At 48.5% G+C, this 24,962-nt stretch overlaps 1 protein-coding gene across 1 annotated transcript in view; it reads right to left on the minus strand.

Annotated features, from left to right (window-relative positions):
- The window catches only part of ush2a (Usher syndrome 2A (autosomal recessive, mild)), a 1,730,413-nt gene that overhangs the window by 1,314,632 nt on the left and 390,819 nt on the right, over window positions 1–24,962 (minus strand). The window contains exons 18-19 of the mRNA XM_072506478.1: window positions 4,667–4,939; window positions 2,394–2,563 (exon numbers count right to left, since the gene is read on the minus strand). Of these exons, the coding sequence (XP_072362579.1) occupies window positions 2,394–2,563; window positions 4,667–4,939 (443 nt within the window). The remainder of the gene's footprint in view (window positions 1–2,393; window positions 2,564–4,666; window positions 4,940–24,962) is intronic.

A 24,962-nucleotide genomic window follows, 5' to 3' on the forward strand; every position in this document is an offset into this window, starting at 1 on the left:
AGAGTGCCCCCACGGCACAGGCCCGCCCGCGGATTGGTGGGCTCCAATTGCAGGCCAGGCCACCGTGGGGGCACCTCCCGGGGCCAGATCCCACCGCGACCCCCCCCTCCCCCACGAGGACCCCGGAGGCCGCCCGCAGAGCCAGGTCCCGCCGGTAAGTACCAGGGGCGGGCCTAAAACAGGCAGCCGCTCGGCCCATCGCAGGCCGGAGAATCGCCGAGGGGGGCTGCTGCCAGCGGCTGCCGACTGGCGCGGCGCGATTCCCACCCCCACCAAAACCCCGGCGCCGGAGAATTCAGCAGCCGGCGGGGGCGGGATTCACGCTGTCTGCCGGCAATTCTCCAGCCCGGCGGGGGGTCGGAGAATCCCGCCCAAGAATCCTCACGGCCTTCGGGAAATGGGTCCTGGAGGTATGGGGTGGCCGAGGACAGAGCGGTCACCAACATGGAGGTCTGCACACACCGCAGAGGTGAGGACCCATCGGGCTCCACCCGGAGGACCTGTCAAACGTGAGTTGTTATTGCCATACAGACTGTCCCATCCCGCCCACTGACTACATGTCAATTCTCCCGTAGGACCTCCAGCCGATGGCCTGGCCTATCCGGGGTTGTTCCCCCCCCCCCACATATGTGCATGTGCCACTGTCAAGTGCACCGGGGACCTCTGGCCCCAGAGCCCACAGAGGACACCCGCCTGGGGCATCAAAGGCCATGGAATGTGGTAAGCAGATGGCTGCCTCCACCTCTGATATGCATCCTGGTGATACACTTAGACGTAACGGCAGAGTAAGGATGGCCAAGCAAGTCTAGGATCACTGGGAGGGCACTGGGGTGGGGTGGGGGGTAAGACAGGAGTATGTGTTGGGGGGGGAGGGGAGGGGGTTAGGGGGCATTCTGGGGAGGGAGGGAGGTCGGATAGTGGGCGGCATCATCGGGAGAGTGAGGCAGTGGTGTACACTTCTATGAGAAACATTAAAATATAGTCACAAGAACCAGCATGACGCCTCTGGCTCTTTGTTCCGCGATGTGGACCAACCACCAATCCTATCCCCACTAGATATCAGGTCCTGCCCACCCCTCCACGCCCGACCCCCCCACACCCCACCCCCACCCAACATGCCCTTCCCATGCACACCCGGCCGCTGCGTGAGGGCCCTGCTCACCGGACCGCACACCCTGCACCCCAGACACCTGAACAGAACAACGCCTAACCCTGGCCGCGGACATGAGACCAGGGCTGGGGCCCATCCCCTGGAGGTTGGCTACTGCGTCGGACGTATAACCTCCCACAGTGTTAAATCACAATATCCATGCATCAAGTTGTGATTAGGATGCTAGGCAATGAACTCCATATGCTATATGGCCTTCCCACCCATAGGGATCCACTTGGGATATGTGAAGTGCTCATTTAACCACAATTGCCAATTCCCTATTAGCTATAGCCTTCAGCTGCATTGCCAGAGGTCTCTGTGGTCAGTGGGAGTTATGGGTGGTCGGTGGAGGTAGGCAGGCAGGGACTAGGATTGCACCCAGAATGTTAACACATGATCCAGGGATTGGCAAGCAGGACCCGTGCAGGGTTCCCCCCTCCCAGCAGACCCATCCCCCAGTCCCTCACACCCCCATGGTGGCCACCCCCAACCGGGGCTGCCCTTCCCCCCTCCCCCCCAGTTGCCCCCCAAGCCTCTCCAGGCACTGGGACAGCATCCCCTGTGACCCAGTACTCATTGCCTGTGAGCAAAGATGGCCACTCACACCCTAGGATCCCCGCAGCAGCCCTTCCGCCAGGTTCATGTTTTTCAAAAGGAGTACTAATCAGCACCAGTGTCACCACTGGCTGGGGAGGTGATTGGATCATGGTAGGCCATTGGATATGGGGTAGCTCCCGTTAATTGTATGGAAATAGGGCTTAAGTGGTGATTATTGTTTGCTCCCCACGCTACGGCGAGATCCCGATTTCATCTAGCGAGCCAGGTGCACTGCAAACTGTTTGGCGCCTGGTGCGGTTCTCGTTTTTGTCTTCTCCCGTTATTTACCAGCCTCGTCTCACTGTCGCTCGAGCGAAATGAGGCCACTGAATTGCGGCCATAATATCAAGCGTCATTATCTAGCTGCTAAACTTTGGAATTTTGATGCTCATGGTTTGCTTCAAAGAGGGAGTCTGCCCCTGCAATGGGTCATGTCAATCACACCTGTAATCACACCTGACTTTGATGCTGAAACCAAGTACATAAAATAAAAAAACATTCCATCTCCCAGCACGGACTTTCAATATGAACATGCCAAAAATTCACAAGGAATTGTAGGAAAAAACAGTTACATTTTATGAACATGTTCTATAGCTCTAAACCATCAAACTAATTAAAGCAAAAAACCTATAAAGAAGACTCTTACTCGTGAAGTTATTGGCAGCACAAATTGATTAGTGGTCTGTTCATCATCAATGTTGATAATATATCCAATCACTTCTCCTCTTATTGAATGGCTCCTCGGTTCCACCCACGTGACATTTAAAATGGATGATGAAAGTGAGAAAACTGATGGTGCAGCCATAAACAAGGGTACTAAAAGGATTAAAGACATGTCAACTTAAAAGAAGTTTCTGGTGCATCAAATGATAAGGCAAAAATATTTGCAGAAAGTATCTGTCTATAGAAAACACTGAAAAGAAAGGAAAATGTACACATTTGAATTACATCTTGTCATTGTCTGAAAATCTGTTTGACAGTAATGTTAAAGCTGACAGTAACAACATGAGATTTTCCATTTCATTTTCAACAGTACATTCATCCTCTTTGACTTTTACCCAATTTAAAACTAGTTTATATGTAAACTTGTCAATCTAGCAATTTACTCAGGGGAACAAGTATACTTCACCAAGATGTTGCAGTTCAGAAACCTGTCAAGAAAAGCCTATAATATACTCCTTTTCATGTTCATTGTTGCTTAAGTAGCATCTATTGGAGATCAATAAACTCCATTAAAGAATAATTTTAGCTTTTAAAATATGTATTATTAAAGGTGATACATCAGTATGGTTATTGAATGCTCTTATACTCAATCTAAGATGCACACATACAATATTCTAGACATATTGGTTAACACAGAGATAAATAGCCAAATTAATTTTCTAAAGAAGTGTATAAATATGTTTGAAATAAACTATTGTAACTAATTAATTAACTATTGGTTTACCTACTGTGACGTTGCACAGGGCCACATTTTTCTGATCCAAGAGCTGTTACTGCCTTTCTTTTCCATCCTCTAATTATTTTCCTATGTTTTGTTTTGTCTTTCTGTTTACCATCCTGTCTCTCCCTCTTTCTTCTTTTCTCCTTATGGCTCCCAAATACTGATGCACGATCAATTGCACAAAGACGAGAGTTGAATACAACTGAGGCTTTATTGCTCTAAGATGTGTGGTCTCCCACAGCAGCTGGCGAAATGGCTGCTGCACGGAGGACACACATATTTATACTCCGCCTACTGGGCGGAGCCAGCAGGCAGGGACTACCATCATACCTGTAGTACAGGTCCTACCATACATCACCTAATATAGGTGCAACAGTGGTTTACCACATTCACCACCTGTTAAAATTGAGTCCAGCGGGGGTGGTGGAGAATTATATGCAACAACTGAATTTTACATGTACAGTTTTTGTGAGAAAAAAATATATTTTGAAGTCCAGTGGACCAGTTAGAGATTCAACTGGTCCGAGGCCTTGATGTGCCGGTGGGAGTGACGCAGAGGTGGCGGCAATGCCGATGCTGGTCTGGTCTTCAGTGACTCCGGGAGCATGCCAAAATCCTCTTCATCCTTGGGCATGTGCAGGGGGAGGGCGGATGGTCCTGGGGGAGTTGGTGCTGGGAGTGCCGGGGGAGGGGAGGGTTGCTCCGGGCAGAATGGGGCAGGTAAATTAAGCAGGGGCGGAGTGTCAGTCAGGAAACCAGGAAATCCCCAGGTGCTGTGAAGTTTCACACCACAGCGTAGCTTCTGTCATTGACTGGATCCTTTTCTGGAAGTCAGTCTGACTGATAGGCGTGCATTCCAATCAGGCAGAGAGGACTCTGGAGCAGGCCACAGGGGTTGTCTACAGTGAAATTTGGGTTACCTTTAACCTCCAAAGTGATGCTGATAAATTACAGTGGTTCATACTCTGGATCATTGAACTATTAAGAGGGGTTAAGAAAATGAAGTCTATTCTCATTATAAAATAGATTGTGGTGGTGAAATTGATCTGCAAGAAATGCACAATATGGGCTCAACGTGAGTTGGCAGCTGGATTTACACCCTCTACAAAAAGAGAAGTTACTTATTAAAATGTTCTGAGTTTATTTTCGCATTTCAGAAATAAAACAAACTGAAAAATAGCATTTCCATGGTTTTTATTTTGGTGAGCATGGAGAATATTTAATCTGAATAAAATTTTGAAAAAGTCTGGAAAAATGATCTTGCCTTTGTGTTGTAACAAGCCTGTGATTACATAGTATGATGTGGCGTGGCTGTGTGTTTTTCTTAATTAAAAATACAACTGCCTTTCAAACCTTGAAGACTATAAGATATCAATCAAATAAAATCTTTGACTACTATGTTATTAAATAAAAGACGAATTACAATTATATTCATATATTATGTAAATCTGATGATAAAATGTGTTAATACTAACCAGCTTCTGCAGTTCTTCCTGATGCCCACTGCGAGGGTGCACTGCCTGCTATATTAATTGCGTGCACTTGAAATTCATATACAGTAAATGGGACCAGATTAGTAACTGTTGTATGCGTCTGTGGTGGAATTAACTCAGTTTCATTAGGTGATTCTAAGCTTGATTGAGGGTTATACCATCCACTGTCTTGAAGAATGCACATTTGAGGAGGATTGTGTGACCCATCTGGTTGTAAGAGTCTTCGCATGTAGAGTTCATATCGCATTATTATTCCTAGTGAGAAATTTGGATTAGAAATTTATATCTGCATATTTTGCTTGATCCCACTTACCCCTCAAAAAATGTACTTTCACCGTGATATTTACTAAATTACAACCACTAAAATTAATTCAGGATCCTGTTAAATACAGTAGGTCACATTTGGCTAGCCGACCAATTATATCCAGATGTGCAAATGGAAATAATACACCTGTAACAAGGCTTGCAAATACCAGAAATTATTTGGCAAACACAGAAAAAAGTCAATTATCAATAATTATTTCTATTTGTTAGGGTGATTGATGGTCAAATCGAACAATGTAATATAACTGAGAGACTGTCAATGAGAATATCCTCAAGAGTAGAAAAGCAAAGAATGCTGGGAAAACTCAGCAGGTCTGGCAACATCTGCCGGGAGAGAAAAAAAAGAGTTAATATTTTGAGTCCATTTGACTCTTCATCAGAACTAAAGAGAGGGAGAATGTGTTAGATATTAAACTATAGCTGTGAGAGATTGCAACAAGATGAAGTATGCTTAAGAACAAAAGACGGATGGCATGGTTTGGTGCGGCGGGGAGGGGTGGAAGGGTAGATTTTTGCATTGAGATAATAAATGTATCTGTTTTTCTTTCAAGGGTTTAAGGTGGAGGAGAAAGGTCATAGAATCATAGCATTTACAGTGCAGAAGCCCATTTAGCCCATCAAGTTTACACCAGCTCTTGAGCCCACGCCTCCACCCTATCCCCGTAAACCAGTAACTCTTTTGGACACTAAGGGGCAATTTAGCATGGCCAATCCACCTAACCTCCACATCTTTGGACCAGGTCCCCGTCTAAAGTTGCTGAACTCAACTTTAGACTGAGCTTCAGTCCACAAGCCTGACCCCAACCTTCCTGTTGCTTGCCATTTTAACTCAACGCCTTGCTCTCCTGCCCACATATCTGCCGTCGGCCTGCTGCAACACTCCAGTGAAGCTCACCACAAGCTGGAGGAGCAGCATTTCATCTTCCGATTAAGCACGTTACAGCTCTTAGGACTCAACAATGAGTTCAACAACCTTAGACTGTGACTTTCTCCTTCATCTTAAACCTCACTTTTAAAAAATATTCCATACATTTGTTGTCTCAACGCAGAAATCCTCCCTCTGGCTGCCACTCCCCCTCCCAACCCCCTACCCTCCTCCCATACCAGGCCATCTGACTTTTGTTCTTAAGGTTGCTCCATCTTGTTGCAATCTCTCACTGCTTCAGTGAAGCATCTAACACATTCTCTCTCTACTTTGTTCTGATGAAGAGCCAAATAGGCTTGAAAGTGGTTTAGATAGCTTTGAAGTCACTCCATTTTTAAAAGAAGACTGAAGCAGTAGCAAGGAAAACATATCATGCCTTTCTCAGTACATCACAGGATACTGTGGGGCATAATTTAACCTAACATACCCGCAAGTTGCGGGGTGACTGGTTGTGGGCCAAGAACCGATTTAGTGCAGTAGCAGGCTTTGTTCAGTCATAATACTAGCATCCCGCTTTCAAGTTTCCTGGCTAATCAGCTGATGTGCCAAATGTGTCAATCCAAAATATTTCTTATTAAAGGGACCCCGGAAGGCGCTTAATCTTCGAACTTTGAACTGCTTTGAACTGTATACTGTTTTCCGTGGCTTCAGCAACTAGATGAATGGAAAAGAGGCCTGGGAAAACTATCCCCTGGATCTCGGGCTAATACCTGGCGGTCCTGCTGTGGGATCTCAGAAACTGAATGGAGTTAATATTTCCCACGAAAGGTAGGAATAGGTCAGCCTCTCAAACCAAGCAGGCCATGATGCAAGTCAATGAGGAGGTGAGCAGCAGCCTCTCAAACATGGGTGCTGTGCTCCACGAGAATGAAGGAAAGCCTCCATCCTTTCAGGTGCCAAGATCAATGCTCTAACTATCCCAGCATTCTTCTGCACAACTCCGCTGACATCAATACACCTTGTATTGATAGTGGAACTACAAGGAACGACATCAATACACCGTATATTGATGTTGTTCCTTGCAGTTCCACTATTCCCCTCTCCAGGCATCTGGACAGCGAACACTGACACTCACCCTCACTGCACGCCCTTGTCTTCGTCACTTTCTACAAATTTATCCTTCCCTCATCTACACACAAGTTGTTTTCTCACATTCATAACTCCATGCTTTCTCACCTTGCAGATGAAGAGAGTGCAGAATTCCTGGGGGAGTCAGAGAGCAAGGTGGTCAGGGTAAGGGGCCTTCCAGTGATAGTCCTCCTGATGGCAATGTGTTGCCTCCTGGCCCACCGGTAAGTAGTCCTTGTCCGAACTTCCGGTGGTGGCCATGGACGGTCGCACATTCAGCAGCTCTCGCCGTTCGTGTTTTTTTAATGGTGTTTAAGCCAGATTTTTCAGAAAATTTCTCAACATAAGTTGATCGAAGGGAGAGGAAAAGGAGGTGACCCTCAATTTATGGAATCGTGTCCAAATAAGAGTCGAAAAAGGAGAAACCAAAAGATGAGTGAAAGCAAGAATCAGAGGTCATTGAACTCAACGGTAACGAGACAAATTGTGTCCACGCCAGCTCACTGGACGATGGAGCAATGGGTCGAGTACCTGGATGAGAAGTTCGACCGGCATCGCAAGGAGTGTGCAGAAGATGTAACCCAGATGATAGCCTCGATTAAGGAGGTGGTTGACCGGGTGGAGGAAAAAATTCATCTCTGCGTCGGCCATCGCGGAGGACCACAGTGGCTGACGCGGAGGAATAGAGTACCCCCAGGGCACAGGCCCGCCCGTGGATCGGTGGGCCCCGATCTCAGACCAGGCCACCGTGGGGGCACCTCCCGGGGCCAAATTCCCCCGTGCCCCCCCCCCCCCCCCCCCGCGAGGGCCCCGGAGGCCGCCCGCGCAGCCAGGTCCCGTGGCTTTGGAAATTAGCATACTACAGGACAGACAGAAATGACTGCTTGATAAAGTGGAGGACATGGAGAACTGGTTTACAGGCAAAATATCTGAATCGTCGGGCTGCCAGAGGGGAAGGAGGGAACAGATGCAGGAGGGTATGTGGGGAAGATGTTGCAGGAGATGGTCGGGGCCGATGTGTTTGACAAGCCACTGGAGGTGGATCAGGTGCATAGGGTGCTCGTACGTAAGCCCCAGGGTCGTGAGCCCCCGAGGGCCATGGTGGTTTGGCTACATCGATTCCTCGACAAGGAGCGTATCATGAAGTGGGCCAGGCAGGCACAACGGTACATATGGGAAGAATCAGAGATCCGCTTTGATTAAGCGGCTTGGAGCTTCTTCTATTGTGTTTCATTCTCTTTGAAAGTGATGGGACTGTTAAGAATCGGTCAAAGGGGGAGGGGTAGAACCTGGCAATCTAGTGTAACGACTTTTAAACTCAAACTGTGGGGGTCTGAGTTTGGGAGACAGGATGGTGGGGAGGAGAGAAAAATGGTTCTGTGTTTTGCTATGTCTTGTTTAAAATTTCGGTCTTTTAATTCTGTTAGTTAAGTTGCAATATTCGGGAAGTAAAGAGTTTAAGTCTTATAATTTTTTTTTTCTCTTTCCTCTATTCTTGTGTAATTTGATTATGATTTACTGCTTTATGTATGATGTCACAGGGGGGAGAACTTTTAAGATGCGATGGGCTGTTTTAGTTTTCACAAGAATGGTGGTTGATTCTTGCATGCATAATTTTCACTTAAGCTGCTTGAAGCTTCTTCCTTTGTGTTGGATTCTGTTTGAAGGTGATAGGATTGATAAGAATCGGTTAAAGGGGGAAGGGTTTGCCTCTTTGCCAACACACTGGGGGAGGGTATGTTTGCATTTTGGGATTGTTGTTACTGTGTTGAGTGCTTGTTTCATTGCTCGGTGTGATAGAATCTGGCAGTCGGCAGGCTTTTTGACGCCAGAGGGTGGGAGATGCTGAGCTAGCTGGATAGCTGGTTCACGGGAGCAAAGTGGTGGGGAGAGCTGAGGAAAGACGAAGTGGGGGGGGGCACGGAAGGGGGGGTACTGCTGACGGGTAAGGGACAGTTAGGAGACTGGAGATGGAGATCAGGGGCGGGATTCTCCGACCACCTGCCAGGTCGGAGAATCGCTGGGAGGCGGCGTGAATCCCGCCCCCGACGGCTGCCGAATTCTCCGGCGCTGGGGATTTGGCGGGGGCGGGAATCACACCGCGCCGGTTGGCGGCCACTGGCAGCGGTCCCCCTGGCGATTCTCTGGCCCGCGATGGGCCAAGTGGCCGCCCGTTTTCGGCCGGTCCTACCGGCGTATATTTCACCAGGTATTTTCTGGCGGGACCTGGCCGCGCGGGCGGCCTCCGGAGTCCTCGGGGGGGGGCACGGGGCGATCAGGCTCTGGGAGGTGCCCCCATGGTGGCCTGGTCTGAGATCGGGCCCACCGATCCATGGGCGGGCCTGTGCCGTGGGGGTACTCTATTCTTCCGCGTCAGCCGCTGTGGTCCTCCGCGATGGCCAACGCAGAGATGAACCCCCCCCCCGCGCATGCGCTCAGATGACACCAGCACACGCTGGCGCTCCCGCGCATGCGCCAACTCGCGCCGGCCGGTGGAGGCCCTTTGGCGCCGGTTGACTTGGCGCCAAGCCCCTTCCTCGCCGGCAGGCGCGGTGCAAACTACTCCGGCGCCGGTCTAGCCCTGAAGGTGCGGAGGATTCCTCACCTTTGGGCGGCCCAACGCCGGAGTGGTTCACGCCACTCCTTCGCGCCGGAGTTGCCCGCCCCGGCGATTCCCGCAGAATCCCACACCAGATGGCAGTCGCCGCCGAGGGGCGGATCAAGTGAGGTGTGGAACACGGGCTAGGAGCTGGCCTGGGAAAGGTCATGGTTGACCGACAGGGGAGGGGGGCAAATGCCCCCCCGACCAGACTAGTTAACTGGAATATTCATGGACTGAACGGGCCGGTTAAGAGAGCTCGTGTGTTCACACACCTGAGACAGTTAAATGCAGACGTGGCTATGTTACAGGAGACACACTTGAAGCTGGGAGACCAAATTAAATTAAAGAAGGGATGGGTCGGGCAAGTGTTTCACTCAGAACTGGACTTTAAAACAAGGGGGGTGGCTATCCTGATTGATAAAAGGGTGACATTCGAGGTGGGGAGGATAGAGGTAGACCCGGGAGGCAGATTTATTATGGTTAGTGGGAAGCTAGAGGGAATGGCAGTGGTGCTGGTGAATATATATGCCCCAAACTGGATGATGGCACGTTTATCAGGAAGGTGCTGGGGAAGATCGTAGACCTTGACTCGCACCGGCTGATCCCGGGGGGTGACTTTAATACGGTATGGACCCGAGGTTGGACCGGTCGAGTGCTAGGTCGGGGAAGCTATCAGCAATGGCAAAGGAACTGCGGGTGTTCATGGAGCACATGGGAGGGGTGGATCCGTGGAGGTTTGAGAGACCAAGTAGTAGGGAATATTCATTCTACTCCCATGTACATAAGGCGCACTCCAGGATAGATTTATTCGTCCTAGATAAAACACTGCTAGCAGAGCTTGAGGACACTGAGTACTCAGCAATTGTGGTCTCAGAGCATGCACCACACTGGATAGACCTACGGACAGACACGGTAATGTCCCAGTCCCCACAGTGGAGACTAGATACAGGGCTGTTAGCGGATGAGGAGATCTGTGAGCGAGTGAGAGAGGCCATTCGAGGGTACATAAAGATCAATGACACAGGAGAGACTGCAGCTGGGATGGTCTGGGAGGCACTGAAAGCGGTCATTAGAGGGGAATGTATTTCGTTTCGAGCCCACAGGGATAAAACTGAGTGGTCGGAGCTGGACAGGTTGGTAGGAGAAATCTTACAGGTAGACAGGAGATACTTGGAGTCTCCAAATGAGGAGCTCCTGAAGGAGCGTCAGAGACTTCAAATGGAGGTTGGGCTCCTTTCCACAGGAAAGGCGGAGGGTCAGCTGAGGAGGGTAAAGGGGGCAATATATGAGCATGGGGAGAAAGCTAGCAGGATGCTGGCACATCAGCTGAGGAAACAAGAGGCGGTGAGAGAAATAAGGAAAATAAAGGATTTGAGGGGGAAGACGGTGATGGACCCGGGGATGGTGAATGAAGTGTTCCGGGAATTTTATAGCCAGCTATACGAGTTGGAACCCCTGGATAGGGAGGAGGGCATGAATCAATTCCTGGGGAGGCTAGAGTTCCGAAGATAAATGAGGAGCTGGTGGAGGCCCTGGGGGGCCCGATTGGGCTTGGGGAGGTGATAGATGGACTGGGGGCGATGCAATCGGGTAAAGCCCCAGGACCTGATGAGCTCCCAGTGGAATTTTATAAGAAATTCTCTGGGTTACTGGGGCCGCTCCTGGTTAAGGCTTTCAACAAGTCTAAGGAGCTGGGAGTACTCACCCCAACATTACTACAGGCATCAATTTCTCTCATCCTGAAGTGGGACAAGGATCCGGAGAACTGTGGATCGTACAGGCCACTCTTCCTCTTGAATGTAGATGCCAAATTATTGGCAAAGATCCTGGCCACTCGAATAGAGGATTGTGTCCCGGAGATAATTGGGGAGGATCAGACGGGATTTGTAAACAGCAGGCACCTGACATCCAACATTAGACGGCTTCTTATTGTCATTATGATGCCAGCGGAGGGGCGGAGAAGGCTTTCGACCGAGTGGAGTGGAAGTATCTATGGGATATTTGAGGCAGGTTTGGGTTTGGGCAGGGATTTATGGAGTGGGTCCGGCTACTGTACCAGGCCCCGGTGGCTAATGTAAGAACTAACCGAGTTTGGTCAGTCTTTAGTCTTTGTCGGGGGACAAGGCAGGGATGCCCGTTCTCCCCATTATTGTTTGCCATGGCCATAGAACCCTTAGCAATGGCTCTGAGAGCAGCGAATACCTGGAGGGAAATAGTGAGAGGTGGGTGGAGCACAGGGTCTCTCTCTATGCGGACAATTTGCTGCTTTATATCACGGACCCGGTGGGAGGGATGACCGAAATCATGGTGGTATTAGGAGAATTTGGGTGATTTTCAGGCTATAAGTTAAACATGGGAAAAAGCGAGATGTTCGTGATTCAGGCACGGGGGCAGGAAAGGAGGCTGAAGGAGCTACATTTTAAAGTGGTTGGGAAGAGTTTTAGGTATCTGGGGATTCAGTGGCCAAGGATTGGGGGGAGCTTCTCAAGTTAAATTTGGGCAAAGCAGTGGATATGCTCCTACTGACGCTGGTGGGGAGGGTTCAGATGGTGAAGATGGCAGTCCTTCCGAGACTGCTTTTCTTTTTTCAGTGTTTCCCGATTTTTGTCCCAAAGGCTTTTGTCAGAAGTATTACTGTGGTGATATCGAGGTTTTCTGGGCGGGTAAAACGCGAGAGTAAAGTGGGTACTCCTGCAACAGGCCTGGGGGGAAGGGAGATAGGCTCTCCCGAACTTTATTAACTATTACTGGGCTGCCAACATATCGATGGTCAGGAAGTGGGTAGTGGGGGAGGGGTTGGTCTGGGAGCGGATGGAGGCAGCATTCTGCAAAGATACCAGTCTGGAGGCTTTACTGACGGCGCCCCTGCCATTCTCTCCGGCTCGGTACTCCACAAGTCCTGTGGTGGTGGCAGCCCTGAGAGTGTGGGGGCAATGGAGGCAGCATATGAGACTGGAGGGGGCGTCAGTGTGATCACCGATCTGTGACAATCACCAGTTTGTCTCAGGGGAGCTGGATGGGGACTTTAAGGTATGGCAGCGGGCAGGGATTGAGAGGTTTGGGGATCTATTCATCCAGGAGGGCTTTCCGACCTTGGAGACATTAGAGGAGGAGTTTGACTTGCCGGGAGGGAATGGGTTTCGGTATCTTCAAGTGCGGGACTTTGTACAGAGACAGGTCCCAAGCTTTCCTCGCCTCCCCCTGAGGGGGCTACAGGATAAAGTGCTGTCAAAAACAGGGGTTGGAGGTGGGAAGGCTTCGGACATATACAGGGAATTGTTAGAGTGGGAAGAGGCCCCTATCAGACAGGTGAAGAGGAAGTGGGAAGAGGAGTTGGGAGGGGAGCTGGAAACTGAACTGTGGGAAAAAGCCTTGAAAAGGGTAAATGCATCCTCGTCCTGTGCTAGACTCAGCTTGATTCAGTTCAAGGTAGTCCACAGGGCCCACATAACGGTAGCCCAGATGAGCAGGTTCTTCGAGGAGGAGGAGGACAGATGTGGGCGGTGTGAGGGTAGCCAAGCCAACCACGGTTCATATGTTTTGGGCATGTCCGAAACTGAGGGAATTCTGGCAGGGATTCGCAGATGTTTTGTCATAAGTCCTGGAAGGTAGGGTAACTCCGAGTCCAGAATTAGCAATATTTGGGGTGTCGGAAGATCCGAGGGCAAAGGGGGGGAGGGCGGCCGATATTCTGTACTTCTCCTCCCTGGTGGCTAAGAGACGGATCTTGCTGAGATGGAGGGACTCAAACCCCCCGAAATCAGGAGTGTGGGTCAGCGATATGGTAGAGTTTCTCAGTCTGGAGAAAATCAAGTTTGCTTTAAGAGGATCAATACAGGGATTCGCCCAGAGTTGACAACTGTTCATCGATTTCTTTAACAAAAACTGAACGTGACTGAGGGATAATGTGGGTTCATTTTTATCTAAAGTCTAGTCTTTGTTTTTAGTTAATTAACTTAAAAGTTGATGTTTGGTTGGGAAGTGCACCCAACTCCAGCTCCTCAGAGACCGTGTTAGGGAACTGGAGCTGGAGCTGGATGAACTTCGGATCATCCAGGAGGCAGAGGGGGACAAGAGTAGCTGGGTTACAGTCAGGGGAAAGAAAACGAACAGGCAGACAGTGCAGGGATCCCTCGTGGCCATTCCCCTTCAAAACAAGTATACCGTTTTGGATGCTGTTGGGGGGGATGACCTATCAGGGGAAGGCCCTAGTGGCCAGGTCTCTGGCACTGAGTCTGGCTCTGGGGCTCAGAAGGGAAGGGGGGAGAATAGAAAAGCAATGGTGATAGGAGACTCAATGGTTAGGGGAATAGATAGGAGATTCTGTGGTCGCGAGCGAGGCTCCCGGAAGGTATGTTGCCTCTCGGGTGCCAGGGCCAGGGATGTCTCGGATCTTGTCTTCAGGATCCTTAAGGGGGAGGGTCGTGGTGCACATTGGTACCAACGACGTAGGTAGGTAACAAACGTGTTTAGGGAGTTAGGCTGGATGTTAAAAGCCCGAACAGACAGAGTTGCCATCTCTGGTTTGTTGCCGGTGTCACGTGATAGCGAGGCTAGGAATAGGGAGAGAGTGCAGTTGAACACGTGGCTGCAGGAATGGTGTAGGAGGGAGGGCTTCAGGTATTTGGATAATTGGAGCGCATTCTGGGGAAGGTGGGACCTGTACAAGCAGGACGGGTTGCATCTGAACCAGAGGGGCACGAATATCCTGGGAGGGAGGTTTTCTAGTACTCTTCGGGAGGGTTTAAACTAATTTGGCTGGGGAATGGGAACCGGATTTGTAGTCCAGTAACTAAGGTAGCCAATGTCCAGGACGTCAAAGTGTGTAGTGAGGCAGTGGGGAAGGTAACACTGACAAAGGAGAGTACTTGCAGGCACGGAGATGGGTTGAAGTGTGTATACTTCAACGCAAGAAGCATCAGGAATAAGGTGGGTGAACTTAAGGCATGGATCGGTACTTGGGACTATGATGTGGTGGCCATCACGGAAACTTGGATAGAAGAGGGGCAGAAGGACTTCCGGTGGCGGCGATGAGTGAGTGAGCCGCACATTCGGTGGCTCTCACTCCGGCGGGATTTGAGGACCTGGTTCCCCGGTTTTGCGGGACTGCGGAGCATTGGAAAGACGGCCACGGAGGTGCTGAGGAATGGGCAAAGCTGAATGGAACTGTGGGAGAGCAGAAAGCAGCGAAAACGGGAGAGGAAGGGACAAAGGCAAGGTGCAGGGGAAGTTGACCCGGGAGCAAAGATGGCGGACCTGCAGACCTCGGACCCGGCAATCCAGCAAGTGCTGGAAAACATGCTGTAGGTGATAAAAAGCAGTTTTGAGTTGTTGAAGCGGGATAACTTGGACCCACTTCAGAAGGCAGTGGATCAGTTGAACCAGAGATTGGATGCCCAAGACGAAAAAGTTAAGGAGCTGGGGGAGGCGGTGGAGGAGCAGGCGGACGCGCAGACGATGGCTGAGCTAGAAGTCGATGGGTTGAAGGAGAGACCGAGAAGACTGCTGGACAGAGTAGAGGAGCTGGAAAATAGAGCCCGCAGCCAAAATCTGAGGATCATCGGCCTCCTGGAGGGGGCTGAGGGAGCAAACGCCACAGCATTTGTGGCTGACCTGCTGATGCAGCTGAAGGGGGCTGACACCTTTCCGCGACCGCAGAAGCTGGAGGGGGCACATAGAGTACAGGCGAGGCAGATGCATCCGGGGGCTCACCCCCCGTCCAATACTGATCAGGTTCCACAGGTTTGTGGAGAAGGAGCGGATGTTGCAGTGGACAAAGAGCGCTAAAAGCAACACGTGGAATAACAGTGTTCTTCGCATTTATCAGGACCTAAGCCAGGAGGTGGCCAGGCGTCGAGCAGCCTTTAAACAAGTTAAGGAGGTGTTATTTAAAAAGCCCGTTAAATTTGGTCTGCTCTTCCAGGCTCGTCTTTGGGTCACGCATCAGGGCCAACACCGCTACTTCTCCGAGCCCGAAGAAGCGATGGACTTCGCGAGGGATCAGGGGCTGGTCCCGAAAAAAGGACCCATGGACCACGGACGCAAGCTAAGGTCCGAGAGTTATCATTTGGGGGATGCCTACTGTGCCTGGACTGACGGTCGACTGTTTACTGCTTTAAAGGTGCCATGTGTTGTATTTTTGGGCAGCTTTTGCCGACGGGGGGTGCGGGGCGGGGGGGGGGGGGGGGTCATTTTTTTCCCCTCTTGTTTCTGCTGTTGGTACCTCTCGTCGTGTTCTCTGGGTGTGCTGGAGCCTTCATTGTAACATAAAGGTGGCCGGTAAGCAATGGGGATTAAAGATGTTGGGTGTTTTTTTTTAAATGTCTATGGCTTTTATGTTTGTTTCGGGTGGGTGATATACGGGTACTGTGTTATTGTGTTGCTATTTTATTAATGCTCAGAAAGGGATGTGGGTTAACACTTATCTGTGTACACAGCTGGAACTGTACTGTACCTGGAGCAGCCTCACGGTGCTGTTTGATGTTTCCATCTTGTTTGATCTTTCCATTTTAGTGCGACTGCTCCAGTAGGTCGGAGTGGGGGATGGTGTGTTGATGAGTGGGGAGCTGAGGTCAGGGAAACAATGGGAGTGAGACAAGTGGGCGCCGGAGGGATGAGCCGGGGGGTGTGAATACAGCCAGTAGATGGCAGGGGTGGGGCTAATGGGAGATGTTGCTAGAGGGGGGAGGGGGGGAAGTTATTCTGCTGATGTGGGAGGGATCTGAAGTAGGTAATTGAGACGAGGTCGGGGTGGAGGCGGGCAAGAGGCGAGCCATGAGCGGCGCGGCGCATGGGCCAGGGGCGGGCCGAAGAAAGGATATGGCTGACCGGCATGGGGTGGGGGGGGGGGGGGGGGGAGGGGGGGGGGGGTTCGGTGTGCCCCCCAACCAGGCTGATCATCTGGAATGTCAGAGGACTAAATGGGCCAGTTAAAAGGGCACGTGTGTTCGCGCACTTGCGGGCTCTAAAGGCGGACGTAATTATGTTGCAGGAGACACATTTGAAAGTGTCTGACCAGACTAGGCTAAGGAAGGGCTGGATCAGCCAGGTCTTCCACTCGGGCTTGGATTCTAAGTCCAGGGGGGTAGCAATTATGATCAATAAGCGGGTTCAATTTGAGGCGGAGGACGTAATCGCAGACAGCGGGGGCAGATTCCTTATGGTAAGAGAAAGAGGCCGATGTTCTGGCCTTTGCTTCCCTGATAGCCCGGCGGCGAATACTGCTGGCATGGAGGGACTCAAAACCCCCGAAGACCGAACTATGACTTTCGGACATGTCAAGTTTTCTGGGTATGGAAAAAATCAAGTTCGCCTTGAGGGGATCTGTATTGGGGTTTGCCCGAAGGTGGCAACCATTCATCGACTTCTTCGCGGGAGAGTGAATGTCAGCCGGGGGGGGGGAGAGAGATTAGCGTAGAGTAGGAGGGATAAATAGGCGGGTAGTGTCTATGGGAGAGGAGCGGGTATGTGCATTATGGTTTGGTTGAAGTGTTGGTTTTTCATTGATGTTTGCATATTTCTGTAATCTGTAACTGTTTACAATGCCAAAAGATACCTCAATAAAATTGTTTGTTAAATTAAAAAAAAGAAGAGGGGCAGATGGTTGTTGGAGGTTCCTGGTTACAGATGTTTCAATAAGATTAGGGAGGGTGGTAAAAGAGGTGGGGGGGGGGTTGCATTGTTAATTAGAGATAGTATAACAGCTGCAGAAAGGCAGTTCAAGGAGGATCTGCCTACTGAGGTAGTATGGGTTGAAGTCAGAAATAGGAAAGGAGCAGTTACCTTGTGAGTTTTCTATAGGCCCCCCAATTGCAGCAGAGATGTGGAGGAACAGATTGGGAAACAGATTTTGGAAAGGTGCAGAGGTCACAGAGTAGTAGTCATGGATGACTTCAACTTCCCAAATATTGAGTGGAAACTCTTTGGATCAAATCGTTTGGATGGGGTGGTGTTTGTGCAGTGTGTCCAGGAAGCTTTTCTAACACAGTATGTAGATTGTCCGACCAGAGGGGAGGCCATATTGGATTTGGTACTTGGTAATGAATCAGGGCAAGTGATAGATTTGTTAGTGGGGGAGCATTTTGGAGATAGTGACCACAATTCTGTGAATTTCACTTTAATAATGGAGAGTGATAGGTGCAAAAGGGCAAGGTTTACAATTGGGGGAAGGCTAAATACGATGCTGTCAGACAAGAACTGAAGTGCATAAGTTGGGAACATAGGCTGTCAGGGAAGGACTCAATTGAAATGTGGAACTTGTTCAAGGAACAGATACTACGTGTCCTTGATATGTATGTTCCTGTCAGCCAGGGAAGAGATGGTCGAGTGAGGGAACCATGGTTGACAAGAGAGGTTGAATGTCTTGTTAAGAGGAAGAGGGATACTTATGTCAGGCTGAGGAAACAAGGTTCAGACAGGGCGCTGAAGGGATACAAGATAGCCAGGAGGGAACTGAAGAAAGGGATTAGGAGAGCTAAGAGAGGGCATGAGAAATCTTTGGCGGGTAGGATCAAGGAAAACCCCAAGGCCTTTTACACATATGTGAGAAATATGAGAATGACTAGAGCAAGGGTTGGTCCGATCAAGGACAGTAGCGAGAGATTGTGTATTGAGTCTGAAGAGATAGGAGAGGTCTTGAACGAGTACTTTTCTTCAGTATTTACGAATGAGAGGGGCCATATTGTTGGAGAGGACAGTGTGAAACAGACTGGTAAGCTCGAGGAGATACTTGTTAGGAAGGAAGATGTGTTGGGCATTTTGAAAAACTTGAGGATAGACAAGTCCCCCGGGCCTGACGGGATATTTCCAAGGATTCTATGGGAAGCAAGAGATTAAATTGCAGAGCCGTTGGCAATGATCTTTTCGCCCTCACTGTCAACAGGGGAGGTACCAAGGGATTGGAGAGTGGCGAATGTCGTGCCCCTGTTCAAAAAAGGGAATAGGGATAAGCCTGGGAATTACAGGCCAGGTAGTCTTACTTCGGTGGTCGGCAAAGTAATGGAAAGGGTACTGAGGGATAGGATTTCTGAGCATCTGGAAAGACACTGCTTGATTAGGGATAGTCAGCACGGATTTGTGAGGGGTAGGTCTTGCCTCACAAGTCTTATTGAATTCTTTGAGGAGGTGACCAAGCACGTGGATGAAGGTAAAGCAGTGAATGTAGTGTACATGGATTTTAGGAAGGCATTTGATAAGGTTCCCCATGGTAGGCTTATGCAGAAAGTAAGGAGGCATGGGAAAGTGGGAAATTTGGCCATTGTATAACAAACTGGTTAACCGATAGATGTCAGAGAGTGGTGGTGGATGGCAAATATTCAGCCTGGAGCCCAGTTACTGGTGGCGTACCGCAGGGATCAGTTCTGGGTCCTCTGCTGTTTGTGATTTTCATTAATGACTTGGATGAGGGAGTTGAAGGGTGGGTCAGTAAATCTGCAGACGATACGAAGATTGGTGGAGTTGTGGATAGTGAGGAGGGCTGCTGTCGGCTGCAAAAAGACGTAGATAGGATGCAGAGCTGGGCTGAGAAGTGGCAGATGGAGTTTAACCCTGAAAAGTGTGAGGTTGTCCATTTTAGAAGGACAAATATGAATGTGGAATGCAGGGTTAACAGTAGGGTTCTTGGCAATGTGGAGGAGCAGAGAGATCTTGCGGTCTATGTTCATAGATCTTTGAAAGTTGCCACTCAAGTGGGTATAGCTGTGAAGAAGGCCTATGGTGTTCTAGCGTTCATTAGTAGAGGGATTAAATTTAAGAGCCGTGAGGTGATGATGCAGCTGTACAAAATCTTGGTAAGGCCACATTTGGAGTACTGTGTGCAGTTCTGGTCGCCTCATTTTAGGAAGGATGTGGAAGCTTTGGAAAAGGTGCAAAGGAGGTTTACCAGGATGTTGCCTGGAATGGAGAGTAGGTCTTATGAGGAAAGGTTGAGGGTGCTAAGCCTTTCCTCATTAGAACGGATGAAGGATGTCTTGATAGAGGTTTATAAGATGATCAGAGGAATAGATAGAGTAGACAGTCAGAGACTTTTTCCCCGGGAGGAACAAACCATTACAAGGGGACATAAATTTAAGGTGAATGGTAGAAGATATAGGGGGGTTGTCAGAGGTAAGTTCTTTACCCAGAGAGCAGTGGGGGCATGGAGTGCACAGCCTGTGGAAGTAGTTGAGTTGGAAACATTAGGGATCTTCAAGCGGCTATTGGATAGGTACATGGATTACGGTAGAATGATGGAGTGTAGATTAATTTGTCCTTAATCTAGGACAAAAGTTCGGCACAACATCATGGGCCGAAGGGCCTGTTCTGTGCTGTATTTCTCTATGTTCTATGTAATTGGGGCTAGGGTGGGAGAAGTGGGGTACGTGGTTTATTGTGTGTTTTTATTTTAGGGGGCATTTTGTGCATCGACCCGCACGGTTGTTTTAGAAATGTCAATCGGTTAAATTGTGAAAATTAAAAATGCTTCAATAATATATATATTTTTAAAAAGTAGTCCTTGTTCGAGTATGCTGCAGACGTCATTAATGACCTTCCATAAAGACTGAGCCTCAAGAGATACTGGTGATCACATATGTGGCGAGAGCTGGTCCTCTGCCTGTATGCCCCATGTGAGGGTCTCTCCTTCTTGAGTTGAATCTCTGTGTCCATTGAAATGGCAGATGGCTGATGCTGTTTTCACTGCTGCTGCTGTTGGTATTGCTGATGCTGTTCCTCTTATTCCTCACTAAAGGTCCAAGTTAGAGCTGTATGAGTGGTCCCCATGATGCAGTCAAGGCTGACAGCAAGAAAGTGCTGATCAAGGTGGGTGAACTGCTTTCCAAAAAGTTGGAAATCGCTTGTCAAGCCGGGAAACTAGCACACCCTCAGAAGAAACATTCCGAGCATCAATCTCTATTCTAGCATGGTTGCAGCTATTCAGTTTCACTGAAGGCTTCCCAATCTGTCATCACTCTCTTTTTAAAAAATAAATTTAGAGTACCCAATTCATTTTTTCCAATTAAGGGGCAATTTAGCGTGTTCAATCCACCTACATTGCACATCTTTGGGTTGTGGGGGTGAAACCCACGCAAACACGGGGAGAATGTGCAAACTTCACACGGACAGTGACCCAGAGCCGGGAACGAACCTGGGACCTCGGCACCGTGAGACTGCAGTGCTACCACTGCGCCACCGTGTTGCCCCCTGTCATCACTCTCTGATGCGCTCTGGCTTTGTTGACTATGACAAATTCCACACGGCTTGGGAAGCCCAGGTACAGGCTGATAAAGCCAGAATAGTGATTAAATCTTTAGTTAATTGGGAATTTAACTATTGATATTACTTACCTGGCAGTTCCATAATTTAAACCCTCACATTTAAACCCGCCCAGGTTAAATCCAGAGGTGGGCGAGATCTTGTCAGGTTGTTAACCCCACTGTTCCGAACCCAACCCACCCTCCCATTGGCAATTAAAATTCTTCCCTATTACACTGTTATGAACTCTTATTTGTCATAAATTATTTCAAATGTAGCCTAGGGAAATGTAAATGTATATTGATTATTTTCATTTCACCTAATGTTACTGGGGCCCAACATGTATTTGTAAGTTATTCATTTGCTTGCACATCAGATTTACAAGTATTAAGCTGCAAGCAAACAAAGATACAGAAATAAATATGGAAGGTTAGACCATTGAACTTCAACAGATTCATATATTAATGAATTTTACTATCTGTATATTCAGATAAACAGCCTGGCGGTGCTGATTCCTTTGATAAATATGAATTACATGCCTTTGGGGCTTATGTATTAGAATTATTTTGAAAATATATCAGTTGAATATTGAATGTTATTAAAGGTATAAGCAGTTATAATTTTAGTGACCATTTTAAAACAATATTGATTATTATTCATTCAGTTCCTTCTTTAACAAAAACCTTTTTGTCACCTGAGCTATAGTTCCATCAAACCATGTCAGGATTATATATATACCTATAGGATCAATTCTAGCAGTGTGAAGACATTTTTAAAGCCAATGTCAAGCTTGTTCTCTTAGGATACATTTATATTTCCTGCTAAATGATGATACAGACTGAACATTACATTTACAGAAAGAAAGTCAGCCAACAATTCAAAAAGGACTCTTGACACTTACCCAAAGGATCGTGATTGCATGTCTTATCATTGTAAGTTATTAACCTCAGAGCGTTGAGTTTGTCTGATTTTAGTGAGGCAATTGGAAAAAGCCAACACAGACAGATAAGCCACTCCACTACAGAAGGAGTGAAAGGAAACTTCACTTGAATAGGTTTCTCATGCTGACTAATGATAGTAGCATTGGCAGTGACCATTCAGATATTTACAGCCGAGACCATTTTACTTTCTGGCCCTCTCCTCTTGTTGGGGGAGATATGGTTGTAAATGGAAACGCAAGCATAATCAGGATTTTAGAAATATTTTTGTGCATGCACTCAGCATTATTACGAATGCAATACTGGCAAAACAGAACCTAATTCATGGACATTGGCAATCGGATTTCCAATTGTCTGCCTGCTTTCTTCCCCCATCCAATTCTTTTTTATTAAAAATAAATAAATTTAGAGTCCCCAATAATTTTTTTCCAATTAAGGGGCAGTTTAGTGTGGCCAATCCACCTACCCTGCACATCGTTGGGTTGCGGGAATGAGGCCCACGCAGACAGGGGGCGAATATGCAAACTCCATACGGGCAGTGACCCGGAGCTGGGATCGAACCAGGTCCACTCTGCCGTGAGGCAGCAGTGCTAACCACTGCACCACGTGCTGCCCTCCCCCATCCAATTCCTAATTCTTTGCTTGGTGCTCTACAAAAAATTTATCCTCTCTGCCCAAATCCAGATCAGGGTTCATCACACCTATAGGTGTTGGATCTCCTCACTGAGCAGGATAATCCCAGGCCTTCCACCTGGGAAGTATTTTTGGATCAGGTGTTAAAGTCTCAAACGTCTAGCTCCCAAACCCACCTCAAAACTGCCCATTCTCACATTAACGAACAGAGGAGGGTGGTGGATGACCAATTCATTCAAAGGAGGCAATAGCAACTTTAATCATAATAATGAGACTGTGAGACAATCATACAGGTTTGAAGCTTCAAATGTTGTCGGAAACCTTTCCTGATGATTGGTTAACCCAGCAGCTTCATCAAAGAGAGCACTTGATGGTTTCAGGAGAAAGGTGCCTTCATAGCTAGCTCCTGTACCCAGGTGCCTTCCTGAAAAACCTCCCCATCTCCTCTAGGGTTTTCCCTACCTCTCATGAAAAAATGTGCCCCCTCCCAAAAGCCTCTTATCTTCCTCCTCCACCCCCCCACCAGGCCTCGATATCCTCACCATCATCAGCTCTCATATTCACTCTCACTTCTGAGACCTCTGAGATCTCTCCTGTGGTCTCAGATCCATCCATCGCCTCTATCACCCACTGACGCCTCCAATCTGCCCCGTCCACTGACCTACGATGCTGATCCTCTGACCACCCGCACCATGACAAGGCATCCAACCTCCTCCCTCTGGCATGGGCAGTCCCTCAAATCAACTCCCCCCTTGCTTTAAGCAAGCACCTCATCTCCCTCCCCCTCCAATTGCCCCCTCCAACCTCCCATTGACAGCTCCCATCTCAGTATGGACAGATCTGCTGTTGCAACCATCACTGACTGACTCCACACCCTACCTGTCAGCCTGACGGGATCTCCGGTTAGGGAACAGATCAGTGACAAGCTGTAAAGTTAATGCTCCACAGTCCCGACATCCCAAATCATTGACTCACCATGATTTCCTAACCAATCTACTCCCTGTGGGTCTTGCCAGCAAAAGTTCTGCCTGTTGAGTTATGATGGTAGCATAATTATCGTGGAATGTTCTCAAGATATACTCTCAGTCAGTAAGTGTGCCATTTTATGAATAACTAGTTTTTGAGGTTTCTCAGTACAATCTGTCATTGTATTTAATTGAATTTAAAACAGAAACTTCAAGTTCCATTTCTTTTAAATAATATTGCCAGCAATATTCTGGTTCCTGTCATAATATGCATCCATGCACATCATGAGGTAAAAGTAGGCAGTGACAGACACGCAGGTGAGCCAATCAACATACAGAACAGAACACGACCAATCACCAGACAGAACACCAGAGGGGGGCTTCCAACTATAAAACACAGGAGGCATCAGCACTCTGCCTCTTTCCACTGGTGACAACTGTAGTGACAGTCAGGGTGTACAAATCATTCAACACCTTCTACACGTGGATCAGAGTTAGCCTGGTCTAGATAATTAATGTTAGTTTACTTAGAGTAGTAGAGACTCAACCCACAGGCAGCTGTGTGCTTCGTTACTGAAGTTCAATAAATCTTATTGAACCAACGGCTACGTTTGGTGTATGATTGATCATTTAACTGCATCGTGTTGCAGTCCGTGTTACCCCAGGGTGAATAACACGACAGTTCCCTTTAGGCATTGCCCCATGGTCCCTTTTCTCACAAAAAGAGCATTCATGAAATAAAAATGAAAAAACTAGTCCCAGTGTGAATTCAGTTGGAATATGGGGCAGGGCTTTGGCCCCGAAATGGAGTATGAGGTGGTGGAGGGTCAGCAACAGAGGCAGGCAGCTGTATAATTTCACACCATTTTGCCAGCACCCACGTCCTTCCTCCTGAGCCATTCTCCTGGAGGTCAGATTAGAGGTAGAACAGTTACATGCCACTCCAATGGATAGTTTGTTAAGATCATTAAGAGGTCAATTAAAGCCTTGATCAGAGGCCGACTGGAATTTTCCTGCAATAGGCCCTTCAGCTTTGAGTGCCTGCTTGACATTCAAACTTAGATGGTCATACTAGCCACTAATTTGCCAATCCAGGCAAAATTGGATAGTTAACTGCTCCCAGTATGATGCTGGGTCAGCATCTGCACTTGAACCCTTTGAAGTCCCCACCCAAAAGGGGAACTCCTGCCTGGCGAGTGATAATTTTACAAGGCTGTTTCATCCCAGAGACTAGCTGCAAGCAAACATACAGTGGACAATCAGAGTTACGCTAATCTGTTGCACTAGGTTCACTGCCATGTCTGCCATTAGTGAAGTCCTCTGTGAACTTGTCAGTTTATACCACAGAAGAAACTTAGTCAGGGGAGCCGGGTGGGGGGTGAGTGGTTCGTCAATTTTAGTATCCCTTCCAAAGCGGGGACTTAGTGGTGGAGTAGCTCTACGTTTTGTCATGATATGCACTCATGCACATAATGAGATACAGACAGGCAGTGACAGACACCAGTACAGCCAATGAACACACAGGACACAACACAACCAATCACCAGGCAAACCACTAGAGAGTGGTCGCCCACTATAAAACACATGAGGCATC

Source organism: Scyliorhinus torazame, chromosome 1, assembly GCF_047496885.1.
Source record: "Scyliorhinus torazame isolate Kashiwa2021f chromosome 1, sScyTor2.1, whole genome shotgun sequence".
In the NCBI taxonomy this organism is placed as follows: Eukaryota; Metazoa; Chordata; class Chondrichthyes; order Carcharhiniformes; family Scyliorhinidae; genus Scyliorhinus; species Scyliorhinus torazame.